At 40.4% G+C, this 21,578-nt stretch overlaps 1 protein-coding gene across 1 annotated transcript in view; it reads right to left on the bottom strand.

Annotated features, from left to right (window-relative positions):
* Positions 1-12,801: 12,801 nt before the first annotated feature.
* LOC127788565 (protein DEFECTIVE IN EXINE FORMATION 1) overlaps positions 12,802-21,578 on the bottom strand; it is a 41,815-nt gene continuing 33,038 nt past the window's right edge. The window contains exons 8-13 of the mRNA XM_052317006.1: positions 16,349-16,605; positions 14,523-14,704; positions 14,112-14,395; positions 13,899-14,016; positions 13,625-13,807; positions 12,802-13,492 (exon numbers count right to left, since the gene is read on the bottom strand). Coding sequence (XP_052172966.1) covers positions 13,175-13,492; positions 13,625-13,807; positions 13,899-14,016; positions 14,112-14,395; positions 14,523-14,704; positions 16,349-16,605 — 1,342 coding nt within the window. The 3' untranslated portion in view covers positions 12,802-13,174. The remainder of the gene's footprint in view (positions 13,493-13,624; positions 13,808-13,898; positions 14,017-14,111; positions 14,396-14,522; positions 14,705-16,348; positions 16,606-21,578) is intronic.

The raw sequence follows: 21,578 nt of genomic DNA, 5'->3' as shown, positions 1-21,578 counted from the left end.
TTTAATCACCATAAAGCAGGCTTGGCGTGTTGTGCTCTGAGGATCAGAGCCCAATGTGACCGGCAACTGAATTGAACCAGCCACTAGGATAGGCTCCCCGGTGAAACTATATAAAGGGGACGAGATATTTTTCATTCGATCTTGTGAAATGTGCATTTGCTCGAAGTAATTCCAATAAATGAGGTTAATTGAGCTACCACTATTTTTCAAAATTCTCTCAATTGGGTGCTTTGCAATGAAAGCTAAGATTACCATTGGGGGTCATCATGTGGAATGATTACATCTCCTTTGTTGTCAGGTGTGAACATAATGGGCTCTTCATTTTCTCTAACCTCCATTACCAAATTGACCTGGTAGGCTAAACGGGTATAGGCCTTTCGGGAAGATGAGCTATCACTAGCCAAGGTTTCACTGCCCAAAATGATGTGTATAACCTGATGTATTGGTTCATTATCCAAAGGGGGATTTTGTTTGTAGTCGCTTTCTCTCTCTTGTTGTCTTAGATTATGTATTTCCTGTGTTTTCGGCCTCTCTTCCCTTCTTCATGGCTCCTTGTTATTTTCCTCTTCTTCTTGTACATATCTTTGTAAGTGCCCTTCCCCGGAAATGCATCTCCATTTGATTTTTCAATTCCCGCCATTGATCAGTGGAATGGCCACGAGTCCTATGATATCAACAGTACTCATCCTGATTCTTCCCTATAGGTCGATCCACCTTTTTTGGAAGTATGATTAGGCCTGATCCTTCTATGGCTGCCAATATGGTAGACCAAGGTTGGGTGAGCTGAGTATAGTGATTGAATTGGGGCCTGACATCATCCAATCTTCGAGTCAAATATAACGCCCCACTTTTCTCGAGCATTAAATAACTTAGGAATTTTGGAAATATTTTTTTTTTCAATATAAACCATTTCTTGACAATCCCGTTTTACCCTCCCAGCATACTAAACAAGAATCAATAATCCAAGACAGGTAATCATCATAAATGTGGAAGCTTAAAATCGAAACCTGATATGGTATAGAATCGAAATCCACTTTAATCATAAAATAAGAATCCGTACCATTACATCTTCAAATACTTAAATACATGAAGACTTATCATCAAGAGATAACAACTGAGCACCTTAGATAAAAACTAATGATGCTTACAAAATACATCAAATCGTAGTGGTTATACATGATCATCAATATAGTACAATATTCTAAGAACGTGTCCTAAATCCTCACGAAGGAGTATATACTTGAATAACTCGCCGGACTCATTGGCCATGTCATCAATCATTCCCCTGCCATAACTACAAATCCCAACTAGAACATTGAATGTTCCAGGGGTATAACCCATTAGAAGATGAAACTTCTAGTGAGGGTCTAAAAACATGATACGTGAATGCATGATGCAAATACATGAACATGCATTACCCTAGTGTAACTTCCCAGACCCAGCCTGGCACGGAATCCTAGGCAGAATCTTGGCACCTCCGACAAGATAATCCTAACGTTATTCTATCAATTGCCCTTGGAGAATTACAACTACACTCTTAGGGTGACATCCCATCCCCATGCACAAATATCAATATGACAATAATATCGTGCCATGCAAATATCACGACTTTCCATGCAATATGACAAAATGAATCATATCTTTCGTAAAAATCATGCATATATAAGGAATCATATCTTTCATAATTATCATATAGGATAGGATAACTCACTTTAGCATGAAGTTCGGATTACATCGAAAGACGCCCATCACCCCGAGATGTGTGCCCGACCTCGATTTTTGTGTTAACCCTCAAAAGATGCACCAATCATTATTCCTCGAACACATGAATCATAAAAAAACATATTTAATCACTAAATATCTCTAAAATCCAATTTATTTCATTTTTCCTTAATTTTCTTCCATTTTTCCTTCTAAAAATTTCAATAAATACCATCGAGACTATTTTCTCAAATTTATCTTCACAACAATTCATCATAAACTATGAACTTCAAGGGAAAACTATTGGATTTACCCAGATGTTGCGTTTTTATGCAAAACAAGGTTGCTCAATGTGAAAATCGAGACATCGGGAATCCCAAACCCAAATCATTTTACACGAACCTCGATAAAATATTTTTTAGGAATCTAGGAATTTTTTTCACTTTTTTCTAGGCAAGGACTCGCCCTTACGCGCTAGCACGTGGGCTGTATGTGTTGACCAGCGCGTGTAGACCACGCGCCGATCATCTTCCCTGACCACAGCACACTGGAGAAACTCGCCGACTCCACCATCTTGTTCCCCTCTTCCTGTCGATCACCATGGCATGACTTGGGGGCCGAAAGAAGCACCGGAGGGCGTCCAACCAGGGCCTCGAATGATTGGCCAGGCGGACTGCCGTCATTTTCTAACGAGGCTTCAAACAGCCTTCAAACCTCTTCCAAAACGCTCGAAATTCTCCAAATAGCTTCTACATCTCATGGGCTTCAAAAGCCCCTTATTTTGGAATGCCAATTCGTTCGAAATCAGTCTCGATTTGAAGCTCCAACTGTTCAAATTCTCGGCCTTCATGGACACCTATTTATAGGCGAATCGATGCTTCAAAAGCCTTTGCTTAGCTAGCCCATGGCCCTTAAAGCATAACCCTACCTTGGATCGACCTCGAGGCACCCTTATCCGATCACAAAAGTGAGTTGTAGATGTGCGAAAATTCGGCCAACTTTCAATCATTTTTCTTTTATTTTTCTGGCCAACCCAGTGGCCGTTGTTGGCCATGCCTTCATCAAAAGTCATCCCTGAGCAACCCTCGTGGGTTCCCTGTGGTCAATTTCGGTGATTTGATGGGTTGGTCGGCCATGGTTGTTTGGAGGTTTTCCTAAAATTGCACTTTGGCCCCTCAAACTTTGGCTTTCTCACTTTGGCTCATTTTTACAAAGCTCCTCAACTTTTCATAATTTCATTTAAGACCCTTAAGTCCTAAAACATCCATTTGAGCCCTGAAGATTCCAAAAAAACATCGTTTTGACCTCCCTCTAGCAATTTTAAAAAACTGCACTTAGGCCTGAATCTTCATTTTGGCCCTAAACCTCTTCGTTTCTTCCTGAAACCACCGAAGGGTTGTTCTTTATGAAAAATCGAAGCCCTCTCAAGCTTCCGTTGACTTCCCGAAAGTCTCCTTTAAAGATTCAATTTTTGCAGGCTAAATGGTAGCTGCATTTTTGCTGTATCGAAAATCGTTCTCGATCCAATTTATTTCGATACCATAAGTCCTATATCGGGATGTTCGTTAATGCCACATCATTTTTCTTTGGTATTTCGACTCTAAGACACTCTCTACAGTCGATTCGGTCATTCATACGATAATAAACTACCCTTGTACCCTCAATTTATCCTTAAATTCTATTTTTTCCCCAAGATAAATTACCCTTGAGTTCTTTAAAATTTCTCGGGTATTACATTCTATTTTTTCATCAATTAGGTCTTCTTCAATATCTTGCTCTTTTTTTTTTTGCTCCCTATCTTCATCCATTGCCACAGTCCTCATTGCTTCTGTATGGTGTATATATTTATCGGCCCTGATGAACAAATCTGCCAAGGATTTTGAAGGGTCTAGAGATAGGGATTCTTGGAGAGAAGTTAGTCTCACCCCTTGAAACATGGCAGACATTTTCGTTTCAACTGGTAGATTGCAAATCTCAAGTGTGGCATTCCGAAATCTATCCACGTAGTGGCGTAGGGTTTCTTTACTCCCCCGTCGAATGCTAAGAAGATATGTTGCATCCTTCTTCCTCTGATTGTTGGTAATGAATGCCTTAATAAACTCCGTTTTTAAGTGCCTGAATGAAGAAATCGAGGCTTCGGGTAAATCGTTAAACCAGGACTGAGTGTGCCCAACTAAGGCTAATGGAAAGGCCCTACACATTATCTCGTCGTCCCATCCATGAAGCATCATTAAAGACTCATAATTTTGCATCTGATCATAATGGTCGTCCTTGTCTGAATAAGGGTTTTTTTTAGGCTTCTTAAACTTTCTTGGTAATGGTTTTTCCATTACTTCTGTCACCAATGGTAATTTTTCACGGGATTGTTCCTCGGGCAATAACTTATTCTGTTGTAGCACTCGTTCAATCATTTTTTCCATGTCGGCTATTTCCCGAGCACTAAATGCAGTAGGGTTTTCATCAGGCTTATCACTCTACTTGGTTACGAGTTTAGAGGAATTTTGACCCCCTTCCATGGGAGTACTAGCCACCATTTCAGAATATTTTCCCCTTTGAGGGATTCGTCTTTCTGTCTTTCAATGATCAGTTCCTTTTTGATTTCCTCGATGGGGAGAAGTTTGGGTAAGAGCCCTTCGTGTAGGAGACCTTGGTCGGTTGTTTCGAAAAGGGGTAGATTGTGCATGAGAGTCGGGAGTAGTCTCTTGGTAAGAGCCATTTCTTGGAACCTCTTGACATGCCTCATTGGACGGAACCATTTCTGGTATAAACATGCCTCGAGGTAGCCGGCATCGAGGCTCGAGGAACCAAACCTTGCAATATCTCAACCATTTCACGAAGGGCTTGCATCCCTTCAACATGCTATTGTCGCAACATTTCATACTCAGCCATAGGAACCATGGGTGAGGTTGGTACACTTGAGCCAATGTGATGAGGAAAATAAGGCCCTAGAAGGGCATGCGAGTTGATAAATGGTGGAGCTTGGAACTGAATGTCTAATGGATGTGAATACCCTAGGAAGGGCGGCTGTTGAGTGAGGGGTGGATGACCCTTACATGGGGACTGATGGGTGAGGGGGAGCTGGCCTTCACGAGTGGACTGATGGGTGAGAGGGAGCTGGCCCTCACGAGCGAATCGATGGGTGAGGGGGAGCTGGCCCTCACGAGTGGACTGATGGGTGAGGGGTGGCTAGCCCTCATTGGAAGTTTGATGCTGGTCTTCCACACGAGGGAGAGTCTCTTGTTAAGGTGATTGTGCACCATGAGAGAGAGTCTATCGATCGCTTTGAGTTTGTGCCATGGTGAATGAGGGTTTCTTGGCCTTTTGTTTGATTTCCCACAGACGATGCCAATTGTTGTTACACGATTACAACAATAAATTTGTAAAAGGGAAAATTGCCGATGGATGACCCTCGTATGGCTGATCTGAGTGATGGATGACTCTCATGTTGTGTATCTGAGCGATGGATGACTCACTCGGGGGATGGATGACTTCTTCGGGCAATGGGTGACGTATGGATTATCCAAACGATGAGTAATTATCGGGAGAGCTAGGTGAGTCTCCCAGGGTGGAGTGACAACAATGGATGAGTCTCCTGGGGGTAGCAGCAGCGATGGATGAGTCTCTCAGGGGTAACAACAATAATAAATGAGTCTCCCGGGGCTAGTAACAGTGATGGATGAGTCTCTTAGGGGTAACAACAGCGATGGATGAGTCCCTTGGCTAGGTTGAGAGTGATGGATGACATGTTGGAAAGAAAATCAGTTAGGAGCGCGAGTGAGAATCCTTGGCCGGACCCTTCGATGCTTAAGTTAGTCCTTCGTAGAAGTGAAATGCTTGAAGGCAAAAAGTAAGTATGAGAGTGAGAGGTTGCATATCGAATAAGGGGAAAATACCCCCTATTTATAACGATGGGAGGGCATCCATGTGTTGAGTGGGCCAATTTTCTCGATGGGGATCTCGGAGGTGGTTTTGACTGAGTTTCGCGAGGGGTGGTTATGATTGAGTCTTGTGAGGTCATTGACATAAGAGTGCGGATATGTGGGCATACGGGGGTAATGGTGATACTCGGGTGACCCTTACTTGGGGGTATGCGCGAGTATAGGAAATGATACAAGCATAGGTGAAGGCGAGTGCGGTGTGTGGGTGCAGGAGAGGACACACGCTAGCATGTGGCCCCACCGGGGGGGGGGGGACAGACGTGCTCGCTAAGACGCAGCATGCCTGAGTGACCCTCACTCGGGGGTGCAACCCACAAAAAGGGGTAGCCCCCTTCCATGGTCCCATATGGTGTAGCCCAAAAAGGGGGCCGTGCAGGTGGCCTAACCCCCGAGTGTAGGTCACTCGGGGGTATGACTTTTGCTACCCCTGAGTGACCCCTACTTGGGGTGGTCTTCTTCCAGGGTGCCCCCACTTGGGGCATCCATGGTTGTTGTGCCTCCACGTGGCGGGTCCTCGGGCTACCACGTGGCGCTTCCATTTGCCACCCATATTAGAAAGGATAACGTATAACTCTGGATCACCTCCATCGAGAAGGTCCTAGCAAGGCTCCGTTAGAGGGTTTCGTGGTGGCTCAGGCATGGACCAACTAGGTCCTTTATGTTTGCGGATGAGGGCTGGTCACCCATGTGCTTGCAAAGGCGAGGAGGCTTGCTAGATAGAAGCCGAGGAAAGCACTGTGTAGGCAACTAGCATTGAACTTTATTTGAAAGGTAAATCGAAAAAGCCCCTATGACATGGGCTATTTCTATTTTTCATATGGGTAATAGAAATTGAGTCTTGCAAGGTTGATTTTGGTTTTTACTGTGTATGTTTTATGTTTCCACTGTGTTATTTTTCTGTTGAAAAGTGCTTTGAAAATAAAACCCTTATCCACACCGTGTTGGTGTTTTTGATGCACATTTGGTCGCTACCTTTCAATGGGTTGGGTGACCACCAAGTCTTAAACATGTTGGGATTTGGAGTTGCCCCGTGTATGTTATGTGAGGATTCTTGCCTGGGGATCTTGAAAGCCCGTGAGCCCTAAACGGGAGTCTCAGAAGAGAAAGACAAGACACCAAGAATCCCTGGCAAAATAACATGCAAAAGGAATAATACATTAGCACAACACAAGCATGGTATATACATACATAAAAAGGGTAAGGTAGTAGGGTGGCGACATACGTGCACTTTTTAACAAAACTTGGGTACAAGAATCATGACATTCAGAACACAACTAGCAATCTCTTGTACCCTAGAATCACAAAAACATCCCCATGATCGACGGTTGGGACCACCCTATACAAGAAGCTACCCAACCACTTTACAACCATCCTCGAGCCGGTCAACGGTCTCCTCATTCGTTGCTAAACGATTGACACTCGCCTCACCGCTTGATGGCTTATGCCCCCTTCTACGACTGCTCACACTCGAGGGACCCATAAATAAACCCCAACTTCTAGAAATCTAGTCTCAAATTTGGTTCGGCATCATTCCTAAGGAAATAGGGTCTATACAATACCCCGTAGGCATTTAACAAATAAAAATCTAGGAAGTCTCTTATTTAATTTAATTTAATTTATACTAATGAAATCCTTAACTTATATAATTAATACTCGGAACTGAATTGAATTAAGGAAGAGAATGAAATTCATAAAATGAAGGAAACTCGCAAAGGAAGTAAAGAGCTTGTCTTTAAATAGCAGATTTTAGTGTTTTTATGCCCACACGTTGCCAAATTAATACATGCTGTAAAATAATATAATTCAACTACAATTAGTAAAATCACACCCTAAATTAAATTCAAACCATAAGGAAGTCCCATTATATTTTCCTCACTTATTTGGTTATTTCAAACTTTAATTAAACCAAATTTTTCTTTAATTTCTCCCATTTTTCTAGCCCATATGCGTGTCTTCTTCTTCTCCTAGTTTCCTTTAATGCTTGTTGTTCAATTTGGTCGATTGCACATTGAATTCGGGCTTAAAAAGGCAGAAAGAAGGGTGGTTGCTCGTGGGCCACATGGCAATAGGTGGCTGCCTACCGTGTCCCCGCAACAAAGTCGATTTGAGGCTAGCCTTGCTGGAAATCCAACAATTTTCCTCAGTCGCAGGCGCACCAACCCCAGCTCGAACCCAAGACCTCCCGCATGGCCCTCCTGCATGTGTGCCATCTTGCCTAGTTGCTTCTTCAATATATATACGCACATCATTAATTTTAAAGTGATTCCCATCCAAGTTTCAGAAATTACACCTAGACCCTATAATTTTTGAAAATTACCACTCACACACACCACTTAATAATAACACTTATACCTCAATTCTTTCCAAATAATTTATCAATTTTCTAGATTAAAATAATTTAATATTTTCTTTAATTGAACACCCTAATTTAATAAAATAAGTTAAATTGCAATTTAAAGGTTGTTACATATTAAAAGGTTGAAAACAGAAAAGTTGGAACCAATATTTGAGAAATGACATTTTGTGAGATATCCTAAAGATAATTAGAGTATTATGTCTATTTTCTAGTTGATCCAAGAATTGTGATCGCCAAACATATAATTTTCTTGGAAGAAATGTTCATCCAAGAGGGTGGTATGAGTAAGAAAATAGATTTAGAAAATGAGTCTTCTGTTCTACACCTGGTCATATTAGTAAGCATGGTGAGACTAGTCGAGTTATTGATTCACAGGTTTCTTATAGATCGAGTAGAGTATCCCTTCCTTCGAATCGTTGGTATAGACTGACAATAGAGGAGATACAAGAATTGTTCTTGTATGGGGATAATGATCAATTGGTTGATCCTTTTACCTATGAAGAGGCAATATATGATATCGATTCTTTACTTATGGGGAAATGGAATCCGTGTACTCTAACTAGGTTTGGACCTTAGTAGATCTGCATAAGGGAATTGTTCCCATAAGGTGCAAATGGATCTTCAAGAGAAAGATCAGTGCTAATGGCGTAGGTTCAAACATATAAAGCTTGATTGGTAGCTAAAGGATATCGTCAGCGTCAAGGAGTTAACTATGATAAGACCTTTTCACTAGTCCCGATGTTAAAGTCCATTAGAATGATGTTAGCTATTGCTGCATACTATGACTATGAGATTTGACAAATGGATGTTAAAATTGCATTCCTCAATAGGTTTTCGAAGGAAAATATCTATATGGAATAGTCTCGTGGTTTTCAGTTGATTGATTCTTGTCAAGTATGTTTGCTTAAGAGATCAATTTATGGTTTGAAGCAAGCTTCAAGGAGTTGAAACATCTGTTTTGATTATGAGATCAAAGAGTTTGGTTAAATGAGAAATCTAGATGAGCCATGTGTATATAAGAAAGCTATTGGGAGCTATGTCACGTTCCTAGTCTTATGTGTGGATGGTATTTTAATTATGGATAACAGTGTGGACATGATAATGTCTATTAAAGTCTGGTTGTTCGGAGTATTCTCCATGAAGGATTTGGAAAATGTTGTCAATATTTTGGGGATTCAACTTTATAGAGATAGAGTTAGGAAGTTGATAGGTCTTTCCCAAAGCTTGGAGATAGCGAAAATGCTAAAGAGGTTTAACATGTTGAATTCCAAGAAAAGTTTTTTGCTTATCAGACCTAAAATTTATCTCTGTAAAGGTATGTCTCCAAACACACCTAAATAGAGAGATTATATGAGTACGATACCTTATGCTTTGTAATTAGGAACCTTATATATGCGATGACATGTACAAGGCCTGATATTACCTTCGCGGTTAGCGCTATTAGCTAATATCAATAAGATCCCGATGGGAGTCACTAGATTGTAGTTAAACATATCTTGAAGTACTTGAGAAGAACTAAGATATATTGTTACTTCATGGAGATGGTGATATCCATATTGATAGGTACATAGATTTGGATTTTCAATCGGATGATGACGATTGTAAATCTATGTCCAGTTTTGTTTTTCTCTTGAATGGTGGTGTTAACTGTTAAGTGTTGGAAAAGTTCCAAGTAGGAAATCATAGCAAATTCAACCACTGAAGTCGAATATGTGGCAACATTTGATGCTGATAAGGAAGCTGTTTCAATTCAAAAATTTATTTATGAAATTAGAGTGGTTCGTCCATTATGTTGTCGGTATCTTTATACTGTGACAATAATGGAGCAATTGCACAGGCAAATGAACCATAGTTTCATCAAAAGTTCAAACACGTTAAATGTTAGTTTCACCTCATTCAAGAGATTATTGCACATAGGGACGTGCAGTTGTAGAAGATAGATTCAACAGATAATGTAGCTGACCTATTAACAAAGGCTATGATTCAATCACAATTTGATCAGCATCTTGTGAAGATGGGTATTCGATACATGCCTACGGTGATGCATTAGTAGTACATTTGATGTAAATTAACATTAGCGCAAGTGGGAGATTATTAGTGATGTGCCCTAATGCTAGATTTAAATGGTGTCTGACATGTTGTAATTAAATACATTTGATATATCTTTGTATATATTTAATGAAAGGCAAATTTATCACCATTGATAAACTCTCCAGTTTGTTATACGAATGAGTCCTTGGATTCATGCTTGAGAGTTTTATTCTTAAATTTGTTAAGAATATGTGAGAAATTCTCTAGTAACGAAATTTCTTAAATATTCATGGTCCTTAGATTAATCGGATGAGAACTCTAATTAATTGATTATGGATTGGCATAAGGTTTACTATTAGTATGAGATACTAATGGTTAATGGTGGTAAGTCACATACCCTATGACATGTGGATGTCTCTAGTAAACTCGTGGGTGGTTGTTAGAGAACAACGCATTAAATGTGACACTGATGACTGATCATATAGCAATGTGAATAATGATTTTGTTGTCGAGTTGCGATTGTGTAACTGATCCTTAAATTTGGACTGACATGATTGTCTTATGTATTAATGTGTAGGATTTGCTAATGAGCCGAACCATCCAATTGTGAGGTAGAGACGTTCCTCTATGTGATTCTGTATTGCTGGTGCATGGAGGCAAGTTTTCAGGGATAGAATTTGTCATCCTCATCGTCATTAGTAAGGTGAATGTCTTATGTGGTCTACTATTAGTGTGACGAGAAAGTCCTTGGCTAAGGCAATATGATTAATCAATAAAATATTTCTTGAGGTGTCATCTAGTCACGCTGATAAGATCTAACACAATTACCGTGTCAGTCAGGACGTTGAGTGACAGAATGATTATATTACACGGTAATCGTCAACTGTAATAGGCTCACTTGAAGTTCGACTTCATTGCCTTCTATATTGTGTTGGACTTTGCTAGGCACTTCCCAAGACCTTTCAGATTGTTACTAGAATATGGAGACATTCTCGTGATGGGTTGAGGTGTTTTAACCAACATTAAAAGGATTTTGACGCTATCTAATTGCTAGGAGGTAGTGAACCTAAAAGCTCACACACCATATAGTGCGACATCTGATATCAACATTGTGCACCTATTGTGTCTTGGACATTATTAATAGTTAATGGTAGTTTATAATAATGTCATTAAGTGTTAATGACTCGATTCGTTAAATGTTAATGAATCAATTAGTGATTTCATTAGAAATAGTTAGGGATGTTGACTGTTTCAGCATAACTGGTCAATTGCTTCTGGCAATTAACAGGCTGAGGGAGTCTGGTCGACTGTTTTTTCATTTGGTGGAATCAGTCAATCGTTTCTAATGAACCGATTGGCCATTTTTTCCACCTCAACTGATTTTATTGCCTTCCATATGTCATTCAATTGGAGGGGGTTGGTGGAAAAATCGGGAGGCAGAAATTGGAAAGAATTTGGAGAGTTTATGTACGACTTGGCTTCTGCTTTTCTACTTTTCTTTTGCTTCTCCTCCTAAAAATTTATAGTGTAAGTGTTATGCGTGTGGAAAATCTGGAGAGTTCGGGGAGACATATGGGTGCTAGTGAATCAACGTCCTCAGGCTAGCAAGGGACGAGGACCATGGCGTGGTACTGGGTTGGTTGCTAGGTGTAGAAAAACTAAGCCCTTCATGCGATGAGGAGAATTCAATTTTAGTGTAAAAACAGTTTCTACACCCACCTGACATCGAGCTATATGCATGTGCTTTATTGTATTTTATATAATAAAATATCGTGTTATTTAAATACTCAAATTGTGTATAGTTTGTGTATTAATATATTTCGTTGTGCAACTTTAATGCTCAAAAATTTTAAATTTACTTGCACCACCATGCAACAATTCCAACATAATAGAACACCTCTATAACCCTTTCTATAGAGTACACCCAATTCACAATAAATTTGCAAATTCCTCCCAAACCCACTAATCCAACCAGTCACAATCCTGGCTAGCTAGTTTGTACAAGTTCATCTTTCTAATCAAGATTATGAGTTAGAAACATTGGGAACAGGGATTTCGAGAACTGGGTTTCAATTTGAAGGTAATGAACTCAGAAGCATGGAAGATGTTTTGGGCTTTCTATGTTACCCAACACTCAAAACCACCAGCCCGCCGTCACAAGGTGGTGATATACTTCCTAGCAGGCTCTGCTTGCCCTACACCTTATGCTTCAATTGGGGGGGGGGGGGGGGGGGGGGGTGCAGGTGGTTGTTCTTTGTCCCCTTGGTAGCCGATTTTGGTTGGTACAGCCATTTCTTTGTTGAAAGGAATATTCCGGCGACTTTTGGTCATCCAATCTTGTCTTTCTTGTGTGATGCAAGGATGTTTGGGTTAATGATTATAAGTCGAGTGAATAAAAAGATCATCAAACTTGGTCTCATCTTATCAAACTCTTGATCTTCACCGACCATTATATACGTACCGATCTAAACAAATAAAAACATATATGATTAAGTTAATGAGACCACATTAATATGATAACGTCATAGATAAACAGAACATATTAATGCAATAACTATTTTGAAGTTTGTGTGCTGTTTGATGAACTTTAAAAGGTCTACGGGGAAGAAGGTGATCATGAAGTTGGAAGTACATTTGACTAGAACAAATTATCTTACAAAAGTAAGAGAAGGCATCTGCTGGGATTTTTGCATGGGATGATGAAAATTGAAATTCAGTCCAGTCCATTAATGAACAAGTATTAACACAATCTTTTAGCCCAAGTATGAACACAGATTCAGTTTAGCCAATAAATATTAATTTCCCTCTGTTCCTGACAGAGGCACAACGGCCAAAGTTACACCAGACACTGAAATGGGAAACAAAATGGGTCCTAAAATATCACAGTTGTTACTAAGATGTTCAAATCTCAGTTTAGACCTGTTACATAGCTAAACATTATCTCATACATTTGCTATACTGTTTCAGCCCACAAAGCCTCATTCATTTCCTATGAAATTAACCTGTGATACATTTAATCATGATCCTCATTCCCACACGCTGGAACCTCAACTATGGGTTTGTTTCTGGCACCGAGCCAGAGATGCCGATGCAAATATCTGCTTCCTGTGAACTTCAATGATTGTCTCGGATGTATACAAGCTAATCATCACAACTCTGTGTTTCGGGAGAAAGATGGCAAGGGCATTGACTCCTGTGGACGAAGTATAACAAGCACACCGAACATCACAAGCATAGGGAAGACAAGAAGCCATTTCAAGAGCTTGTAGTAATGCATATGGAATGTGAGTGTGAACTCATCTGAGAAGTATAGTCCATTCCTGTCAACCATCTCCACCAAAACTGTCCCAGTGGTCCTTACTCCTACTGTTGGAAGCTTAATCCGGTATTTTCCAGCACTAGTGAAGATCTGGTTTTGCTTTATCGTTCTCTCTCCTTGGTAATTGCCCGGCACCAACAAGGTTGTCTGCATGGTTCATATATAAAGCTGATGAATGGGAAAAGAATAAATAGTTGCAGAGATGTGTCCAACAAAATGTAGCAGAAATAAGCAGTGGCTGAGATGGCCAACAAAATGTAATAGGGAAATGCATCTTACTGTAACATTATAAGGTGCTTGCGACCCAGAAGGAAACCTGTATCTATCTACAATCTCTATTTCAACCCAGAAATTCTTGCCTTCTTCATCACGGAAAGCCCTTGATGGATGTGTAACGTAAATGCCTTCACGATTAAAACCATTTGCAACATTATTTCGCCCCTGATTATGTGATCGCCAGGCCTGAAAAATGCACAATATTTAATTAAAATAAATGGACTTGGTACAATAATTTAACCATACTAAAATAGATGACAATTAAGTTGTATTCTGCCTTGAGAGGATGATGTGGAGCTGGGGTTGAGAAACAGAAGACATTGCCATTCATTGTTGTCACAATAAGGTCAAGATCATCTCCACCATCAACATTGTCAGCCAACACCATGCTATATCTGTCATGTAAATAAAACAAGTATATAGAGTCGAAGAAAGTAAATAGATAAGTTCACGCGTAAAAAATATGTTAAGAGGTTTCAAGGGATCTTACGAAGTTTCACCAATATCGACGACATCAGCACATGATGTGGGTCCATCAATAAGATACAAATATCCATCAAATGATGTAGTAACAATAGTCAGACCCTTCTTTTTCTCCCCGCGTTTGCTCAAATCAACAAGAAGTACTTGATTCATCACTCTCCCATGAGTTCTATACGGATATGGACGGACATTTGACCCATCCTTGCCACTTAGAACATATATATTTCCAGATAGTGTTGGAACTACTACATCAGTATGGCCATCCCCATCTACGTCACCAACACTAGGACCCTGAGGGACACAAAAGTATATTCCTCAAAGAAGTACGAAGGCATACACTGAGATTTCATTTATGGATTCAACTGTGACAATCCATGCATTACACAAAATAAAACAGAAATAAGATGCTAAATTTTACCTGTGGAACAAGACTTTTAAGATGTGTTTCCCAAATTACTTTTCCTTGTGCAGTCCAAGCAGCAACATTCCCATGTGTATCAGTAGTGACTAGTTCAATCTTGCCATCATCATTGATGTCAGCTGCAACTACAGCTCCTTGGATCTCTGCCATTTCGAGAGGAAACTTTTCCCTCACCTTGCCTAAATTAGATATAACTCAGTTTGCAAATCCTCAAAATGAACTAAACATGGGAAAACCACACAACTTAAAAATGATTTACAGCATGAAAAACAATGCCCATCACAAGACTATTAAAGACAACCAGCACAATTACATGGTGGATAATTGCAGTGACAGCTTTTAAAAAGAATCCTTATTCTATTGGCCAATCTTGACAGTGTTAATGCAGGCTATCAAGATTTATGAAATATGAACCTCACTAACAGATCTTGCAAATTTCATGCACGTTAATTCAAATCTGTTTGGAGCAAGAAGTTTTTGATAGAATGGAAAATGAGAAGATAGTGGAGTGACTTTTACATAAGCAGTTTTGAACATTTATTTTCTTTTCCTTCCACAAATCCTAGTTCCAAATGTAGCAAAAATGAAGTTGATGAACCATTCAAAGTAGAAAGATTACTACTTTAGTTCATTGAAGGGAAATTTCTTTCTGGCTTCTCAAAGTCGAACATCTCTGAATCTGAAAAGAATCAGCAGATTTGGAATCAACAAAGTTGGCTTAGAAACAGCATGACAAACACGAGGAGCTGTTCAAAAGTATCCTTAAAATATAACAGTCAACAGATAAAGGGGCAGCAATCTAGTTAGTTTAACAAACTTGGAGGACGTATTAAGATTTTGGGCTGCATTTGTTCAGATGAAAGGGTGTGTGGAGATTGAAGGCTGCGATCAGGTGCTTTTTTTTTTGGCTTAAAACTACTCTAGGTTCCATTCTCAATTCTCATAACTAAAGTGCAACAATTAGGGTGGAACAGCACACGGTACCAGATTGGCAGGCAAAAGCACAGTGGGAGAAGGCAACCATCCTCCTCCGCCATTACCTTGTGGCCGTGAGATGTGCTGGAGCCATATTTAGTTAGTTTTTGGTGTGCATTATGCAATCTGACCTCATTGGTATAGTACAGGTAGGGATGTCAAATACAAATAAGATGCAGTGCGGTTTGGCTTTGGTTTGCAGATGTTGAACCCCACCGGGTTTGATTTGTAGAGAAATTGAGCAACTTTGTTCAATTTCTCTGCAAATCAAACCAAGTGTACTTGCAGATTCTGAAGATATACAAAGATATGGAGCGAGTGCAAGAGAGAAAGAGAGAGAACGAGAAGATCATTGGACCAGTGGCCATGGACAGAGAGTAAAGAGAGAGGGAGGAGAGAGAAACAGAGATGAGGGTCAAATATGAGGGCAAATTTAACGGTAGGAGGGTCTGTTATTTTTAATATGTCAGGGGGGGCCTTGTCTTTTTGCCAAACCTATGGGGTGCTCAATGTAATTTACACTATTTTATTTGTACAGGATTTTCCTTCTTCTCAGTGATTTCACTTTAATGATAGTTTTACCTATCAAAAAAAAAAAATAATCATAAAACCCCATCAGGACCTAATAAAACATCCCAAACTGCTTACCGTATAAAAAAAATGCATATCCAGAATCAAGAATATTATGTTATCAAACAAGTTATTACCAACTTGTAACAAAGTCATGCAAGGACATGGAGTACTTAAAGAGAAAAACCTCCTGAGCATCATATCTAGACTAGAAAGCATGATAAAAGTATAGAATAAAAGGTGAAAAGGAAACAATGTAATCAGTCACAGTTTATTACCCTTATGATCCAAGATGTAGAACAGGCCATATGAAGTTCCGACCAGAATGTCCAAGTTCCCATCACCATCCAAATCAACAACAGTTGGGGAAGAATATATATAGGCACGAAAATTTGTTGTATCTGTACTCAGATCTAGTTGTGCAGTCCATTTAACTTGCTTGGTATCAAGATTAAAAACAACAATACCACCAGCTACATATTTTCCAATATCAATACCACCAAGTTCTTTTAAACGTTCTGGGTTGTCATAGTACCTGACCACCAACAATCAGTTAGCTGAAAAACATGCAATCCAAATCCTCTTTGCTATAGGTAATGAGAAGGAAGTGAAAGAAAAACAAAGATTTTCAAGCACTTTCACAAGACCAGCAGACGAGAAGCCCAGATAGATCATAATACTAGTCTAGCACTCTCTCATAATGAATGGAAGCATGGACATTGTTACCATAAGTAGTGGAGATTTCTAAAAACTGAACGCGATAGGTTTAACAAGTAAGAACCCTTGAAACTTACCTAACAGACTAGCTTTTCAAAGAATATAGGTTTCACATGGATGGATCAAGGCACGAAGAAATCCAGTGTTAATCACCCGTTGCAATTCGCCCAACCTAATGTGCATTATATTGACCATAATAAACAACTAGTCTAATATTAGTACATATAAGAAGCTAAGGCTGATCATGCCTTAGGCCATGTAACGAAACAAATGGCTGAGAAGATGAGGAAAGAGCAATAAATGAGTGAATCATAAAAGTTATGACGCATCGGTGGCATGTACCCAGATAACTAGTGAGGCTCATCTGCCTAATTAGGCAAATGAGAATGAATTTAGATCCAGGCAATTCCTAGAGGCTATTTCAGAAGAGGATCCAGGCAATTCTTAGAGGCAGTCTCAGAGGCGAGCAGTGGAGACACCGAAGGAGTCAAGGAACAATTTGCTAATTTTGGCCAAAAGCTAGACGAATTTTTGATTAGGTTATCAAAAATGCTTCAGGCCAGCCTACCAGTGGATTTTCCTCCAAGATCCACTGCAGAATCTATTTTTACAGGAGCTGGAATTCTTCCTCATACTTCTGACTTACAGGAAGATGAGGAACAATCTGAATTGGACCAGTCAATTGTAACTCAAGATTCCGGTGACCAAGATTTCTTGGTTAAAAACATTGGTTCATTAGATATTCCAGCCATAAATCATGTCGGAGATGAAAGTCGCAATGAAGAGATCTTTCATGCATCTGATGAGACGTGTGCCTTTGGCATCTATTCTAGTCTGGATCAGGTTTTTTACGCTCGACATGCAGCCAAAGAAGTTCCGACTGGGCAATTCGGGCTGGAACACTCTTATATTGGTTCCAAGGAAACTGATTGTAGGGCTGCTGGAATTGTGCTGATCTAACCTTGATCTTAGAATATTCTAGGATTAGTGTTCTATGTAAATATCATGTAAATATAGAAAGATAATAATGGTAGGATGCTGTCAATTATTTCTTTCATTTTTTGCTAGTAATTATCTCCTTAAAAGAGGATGTTGTACACATTTATTTTGCATCAATGAAGAGATTTCTGGGTCTGATTTCTAAGTTGGTATCAAAGCCAAATTAAATCACAAACATTAACTGTGAAAAAACCCTAGGCTGCTCTATCAGTCATCTGGAATCACCAAGCCGCCAGCGCCTCTCTGTCAGCAACCCTTAGTCGCCACCGATCTCAAATCTGTCAGCCCCTCTCCATTGGCAACTCTCGGTCGCCATCCCCAAACAACACTGACCCAGCTGACCGCTTGTGATTCCCGTGCTACCGCTCGCGATCCCTGTGTTGCCTTCTCCCAGCGTGACGCTAGTAATTTGCTGCCTTCTCCCAGCGTCGTCTCCTTCCGGCGCTGCTATCTCCACCTCCCAGCGCTACTGTCGCTGCTACCTTCTCCCAGCGTCATCTCCTTCTAGCGCTGCTATCTCCACCTCCCAACGCTGCTGCCCTTACACCAACAGCTTCTGATCGTATCAACCAGGTTAATCTTTCTCAGCCATGTCCGAAGTCCGAAGTTACCTCTGAAATCTCTGCCGTTGCTATCCCAACAAAAATGCCAACAACCCAGCCAACCCATTCTGTCCAAATCACCACTATCCGCTCAAATGGTGATAACTTTCTTTGTTGGTCTCAATCAGTTCGGATATATATCCGAGGGCAAGGGAAAATTAGTTATCTTACCAGGGACAAGAAGAAACTTGCAGCAGATGACCCATCCCATTCTATTTGGGATGCTGAAAACTCCATGGTAATGACATGGCTAGTCAATTCCATGGATGAAGATATCAGTTCCAATTATATGTGCTATCCTACTGCAAAGGAATTGTGGGACAATGTCAATCAGATGTGTTTGACCTGGGGAACCAATCTCAGGTTTTTGAATTAACTTTGAAACTGGGAGAGATCCGACAAGGAGATAATTCTGTCACTAAGTACTTCCATTCTTTGAAGCAATTGTGGCAAGATCTTGATCTCTTCAACATATATGAGCGGAAATCTACAGATGATTGCAACCACCACAATAAACTAGTTGAAGATAGTCGTATTTACAAGTTTCTTGCTAGCCTTAATATTGAGTTTGATAAAGTGCGAGAAAGGATCATTGGTCGGTCTCCTCTTCCGCCTATTGGTGACGTATTTGCCGAAGTTAGAAGAGAAGAAAACCGAAGGAGTGTCATGCTAGGAAAAAAAAGGCCACTGGTGAGTCACTTGAAAATTCTGCCCTAATTGCTGATTCTACTGCTTACAAGGCTACAAATTACCAACGTCAAAGCAATGAGCGACCTTGGGTCTGGTGTGACCATTGTAACAAGGCATGCCATACTCGTGAAACTTGTTGAAAAATTCATGGCAAACCTGCCAATTGGAAGAGCAATAAGCAAGGAGACAAGAGCCACCATGGGGTCCCTACTGCCAATGGGGTCGATACTAGTCCCTTTAACAAAGAGCAAATTGATCAACTTTTGCAGCTGTTAAAATCCAATTCCTCATCTAGTATTCTTAGTGTTTCCTTGGCACACATAGGTAGAAAACCTAACGCCCGTTCTTGTCTTCATTTCTCTCCATGGGTTATAGATTCCGGAGCCTCTGATCATATGACTAGTTCTTCTCATTTCTTTAATACCTATACTCCTTGCTCTGGAAATGAAAAAATCAGAATTACCGATTGTAGTTTTTCACCTATTGCCGGCAAAGGACTTATTAAACTGACTAAGAATATTCATCTCACTTTTGTCCTTCGTGTTCTTAATCTGGCTTGCAATCTTTTGTCGGTTAGTAAACTATGCAAAGATTCTAACTGTCGTGCTACTTTCTTTGACTCTCATTGTGAATTTCAAGACCAGACTTTGGGGACGATGATTGGGCGTGCTAAGATGATTGAAGGTCTTTACTACTTTGATGATTCTCTGCTGGTAATAAAAAAGCTTAGGGCTTTAGTAGTACTAGTTCAATTCTTGTTCCAGATACAATTATGCTATGACATCTTAGACTAGGCCATCCTAGTTTTACCTATTTGAAACGTTTATTTCCTGAATTATTTAAAGAAATGGATTATTCACTTTTTCAATGTGATAGTTGCATCTTGGCAAAAAATCATCGTTCTACATATTTACCAAAACCCTACCAAGCATCAAAAACTTTTTATATAATTCATAGTGATGTTTGGGGTCCATCTAAAATTTCTACTCACTCTGGCAAACGGTGGTATGTTACCTTTATTGATGATCATACACGTCTGTGTTGGGTTTATTTGATGCACAAAAAATCAAAAGTGGAATATGTCAGACTCGGATCTGATAGGAGGTTTCCTTCCGAAATTGAGAAGGAAGTGCAGAAAGAAGGAGAGATTGAGAAGAAGAGATGAGAGGGAAAGTAAGTTCTAGAATCGGAGGGAGAGAAATGAGAGCAAATTGAGAAAGGGAGGGAAAGGAAATTGTGGAATAATCCTCACATGGTTTCCGCATCCTCGACTAGCTATTATTTATAAGCAAGATACAAGTGGCGCGGCAGTAACTAACTGCCCAGCGCGCGTCCACTTGAGGAATTTGAATTATTCCTCTCCTAACTATTACAATACTGCCCATGCTATTCTAATTACTCATATAGCCTCGGCCTATGACAATTCCCCCCCCCACCCCCCTAAGTATTTCTTGCCCTCAAGAAATTAGAGGAGGTCGGAGCTTCTTGGAAATCGCTGTAGGAGGTTGGGAAGATACTCCCATGTTGTGTTGTCCGGGTGGAGGTGTGACCACTGGACCAGGACTTGAGTCAATGGCGCAATATCATTGTATATGATGCGTTTGTCCAACACTGCCAGTGGTTCTCCTGTGTCTTCAATGGCCTCTAGTGGGGCTGGTAGTGTTTGACTGGTGAGTTCCGTAGGACCGATTGATTTCTTCAAGAGCAAGACGTGGAAGACGGGGTGCAGTCCCACTCCGTCTGACAGTTGCAGGCGATAGGCCACCGGTCCCACCTTAGCTAGAATTTTGAATGGCCCGTAGAACTTGGGATTGAGCTTAGACATTGGTCCTTTGCAAAACAAATGTTGTTGGAATCTTCTGACCTTGAGATAAATCTCTTCTCCTTCTTCAAACTGTCTATCTGTTCTATGCTTATCGGCTAGCTGATTCATTCTCTGGCTAGCGAGGGTCAGTTCTTGCTTGATGGAGTGGAGAGCTTCTTGCCTTTCCTTCAGGTAGAGGTCAGTCGAGGTTTCGGTGGGGGAGTACTGCATCACTGCTGGAATAATGGGAGGTAAATACCCGAATAGAGCTTCAAAAGGGGTTCGTTTGTGTGCTGTATGGTAATTGGTGTTATACCACCACTGTGCCAAGGCCACCCAACGACTCTAGCTACGAGGTTTGGACATACAAAGGCATCGTAGATAGGTTTCCAGGCACTAGTTAACTCTTTCCGTCTGTCCATCCGTTTCAGGATGGTAAGCCGAAGATAGGTGTAGTTTGATGCCCAACCCCTGAAATAAAGTCTTCCAGAATTGGCTGGTGAAGATCTTGTCACGATCAGATACAACCGCCTTGGGTAAGCCATGAATCTTAAAGACTGTGTCCATCAACTTCCGCTGCTATGAACGGATGAGCCAAAGTAAGGAAGTGGCTGAATTTGGTCAGTTTGTCGACTACCACCAATAGAGTGTCCGCTCCCTCAGATTTCGGTAACCCTTCCACAAAGTCCATCGAAA

Source organism: Diospyros lotus, chromosome 13 (genome assembly GCF_014633365.1).
Source record: "Diospyros lotus cultivar Yz01 chromosome 13, ASM1463336v1, whole genome shotgun sequence".
Taxonomy (NCBI): Eukaryota; Viridiplantae; Streptophyta; class Magnoliopsida; order Ericales; family Ebenaceae; genus Diospyros; species Diospyros lotus.
The sequence above is the reverse complement of the archived record's forward strand: the minus strand, read 5'-3'. Positions and strand labels throughout refer to the sequence as shown.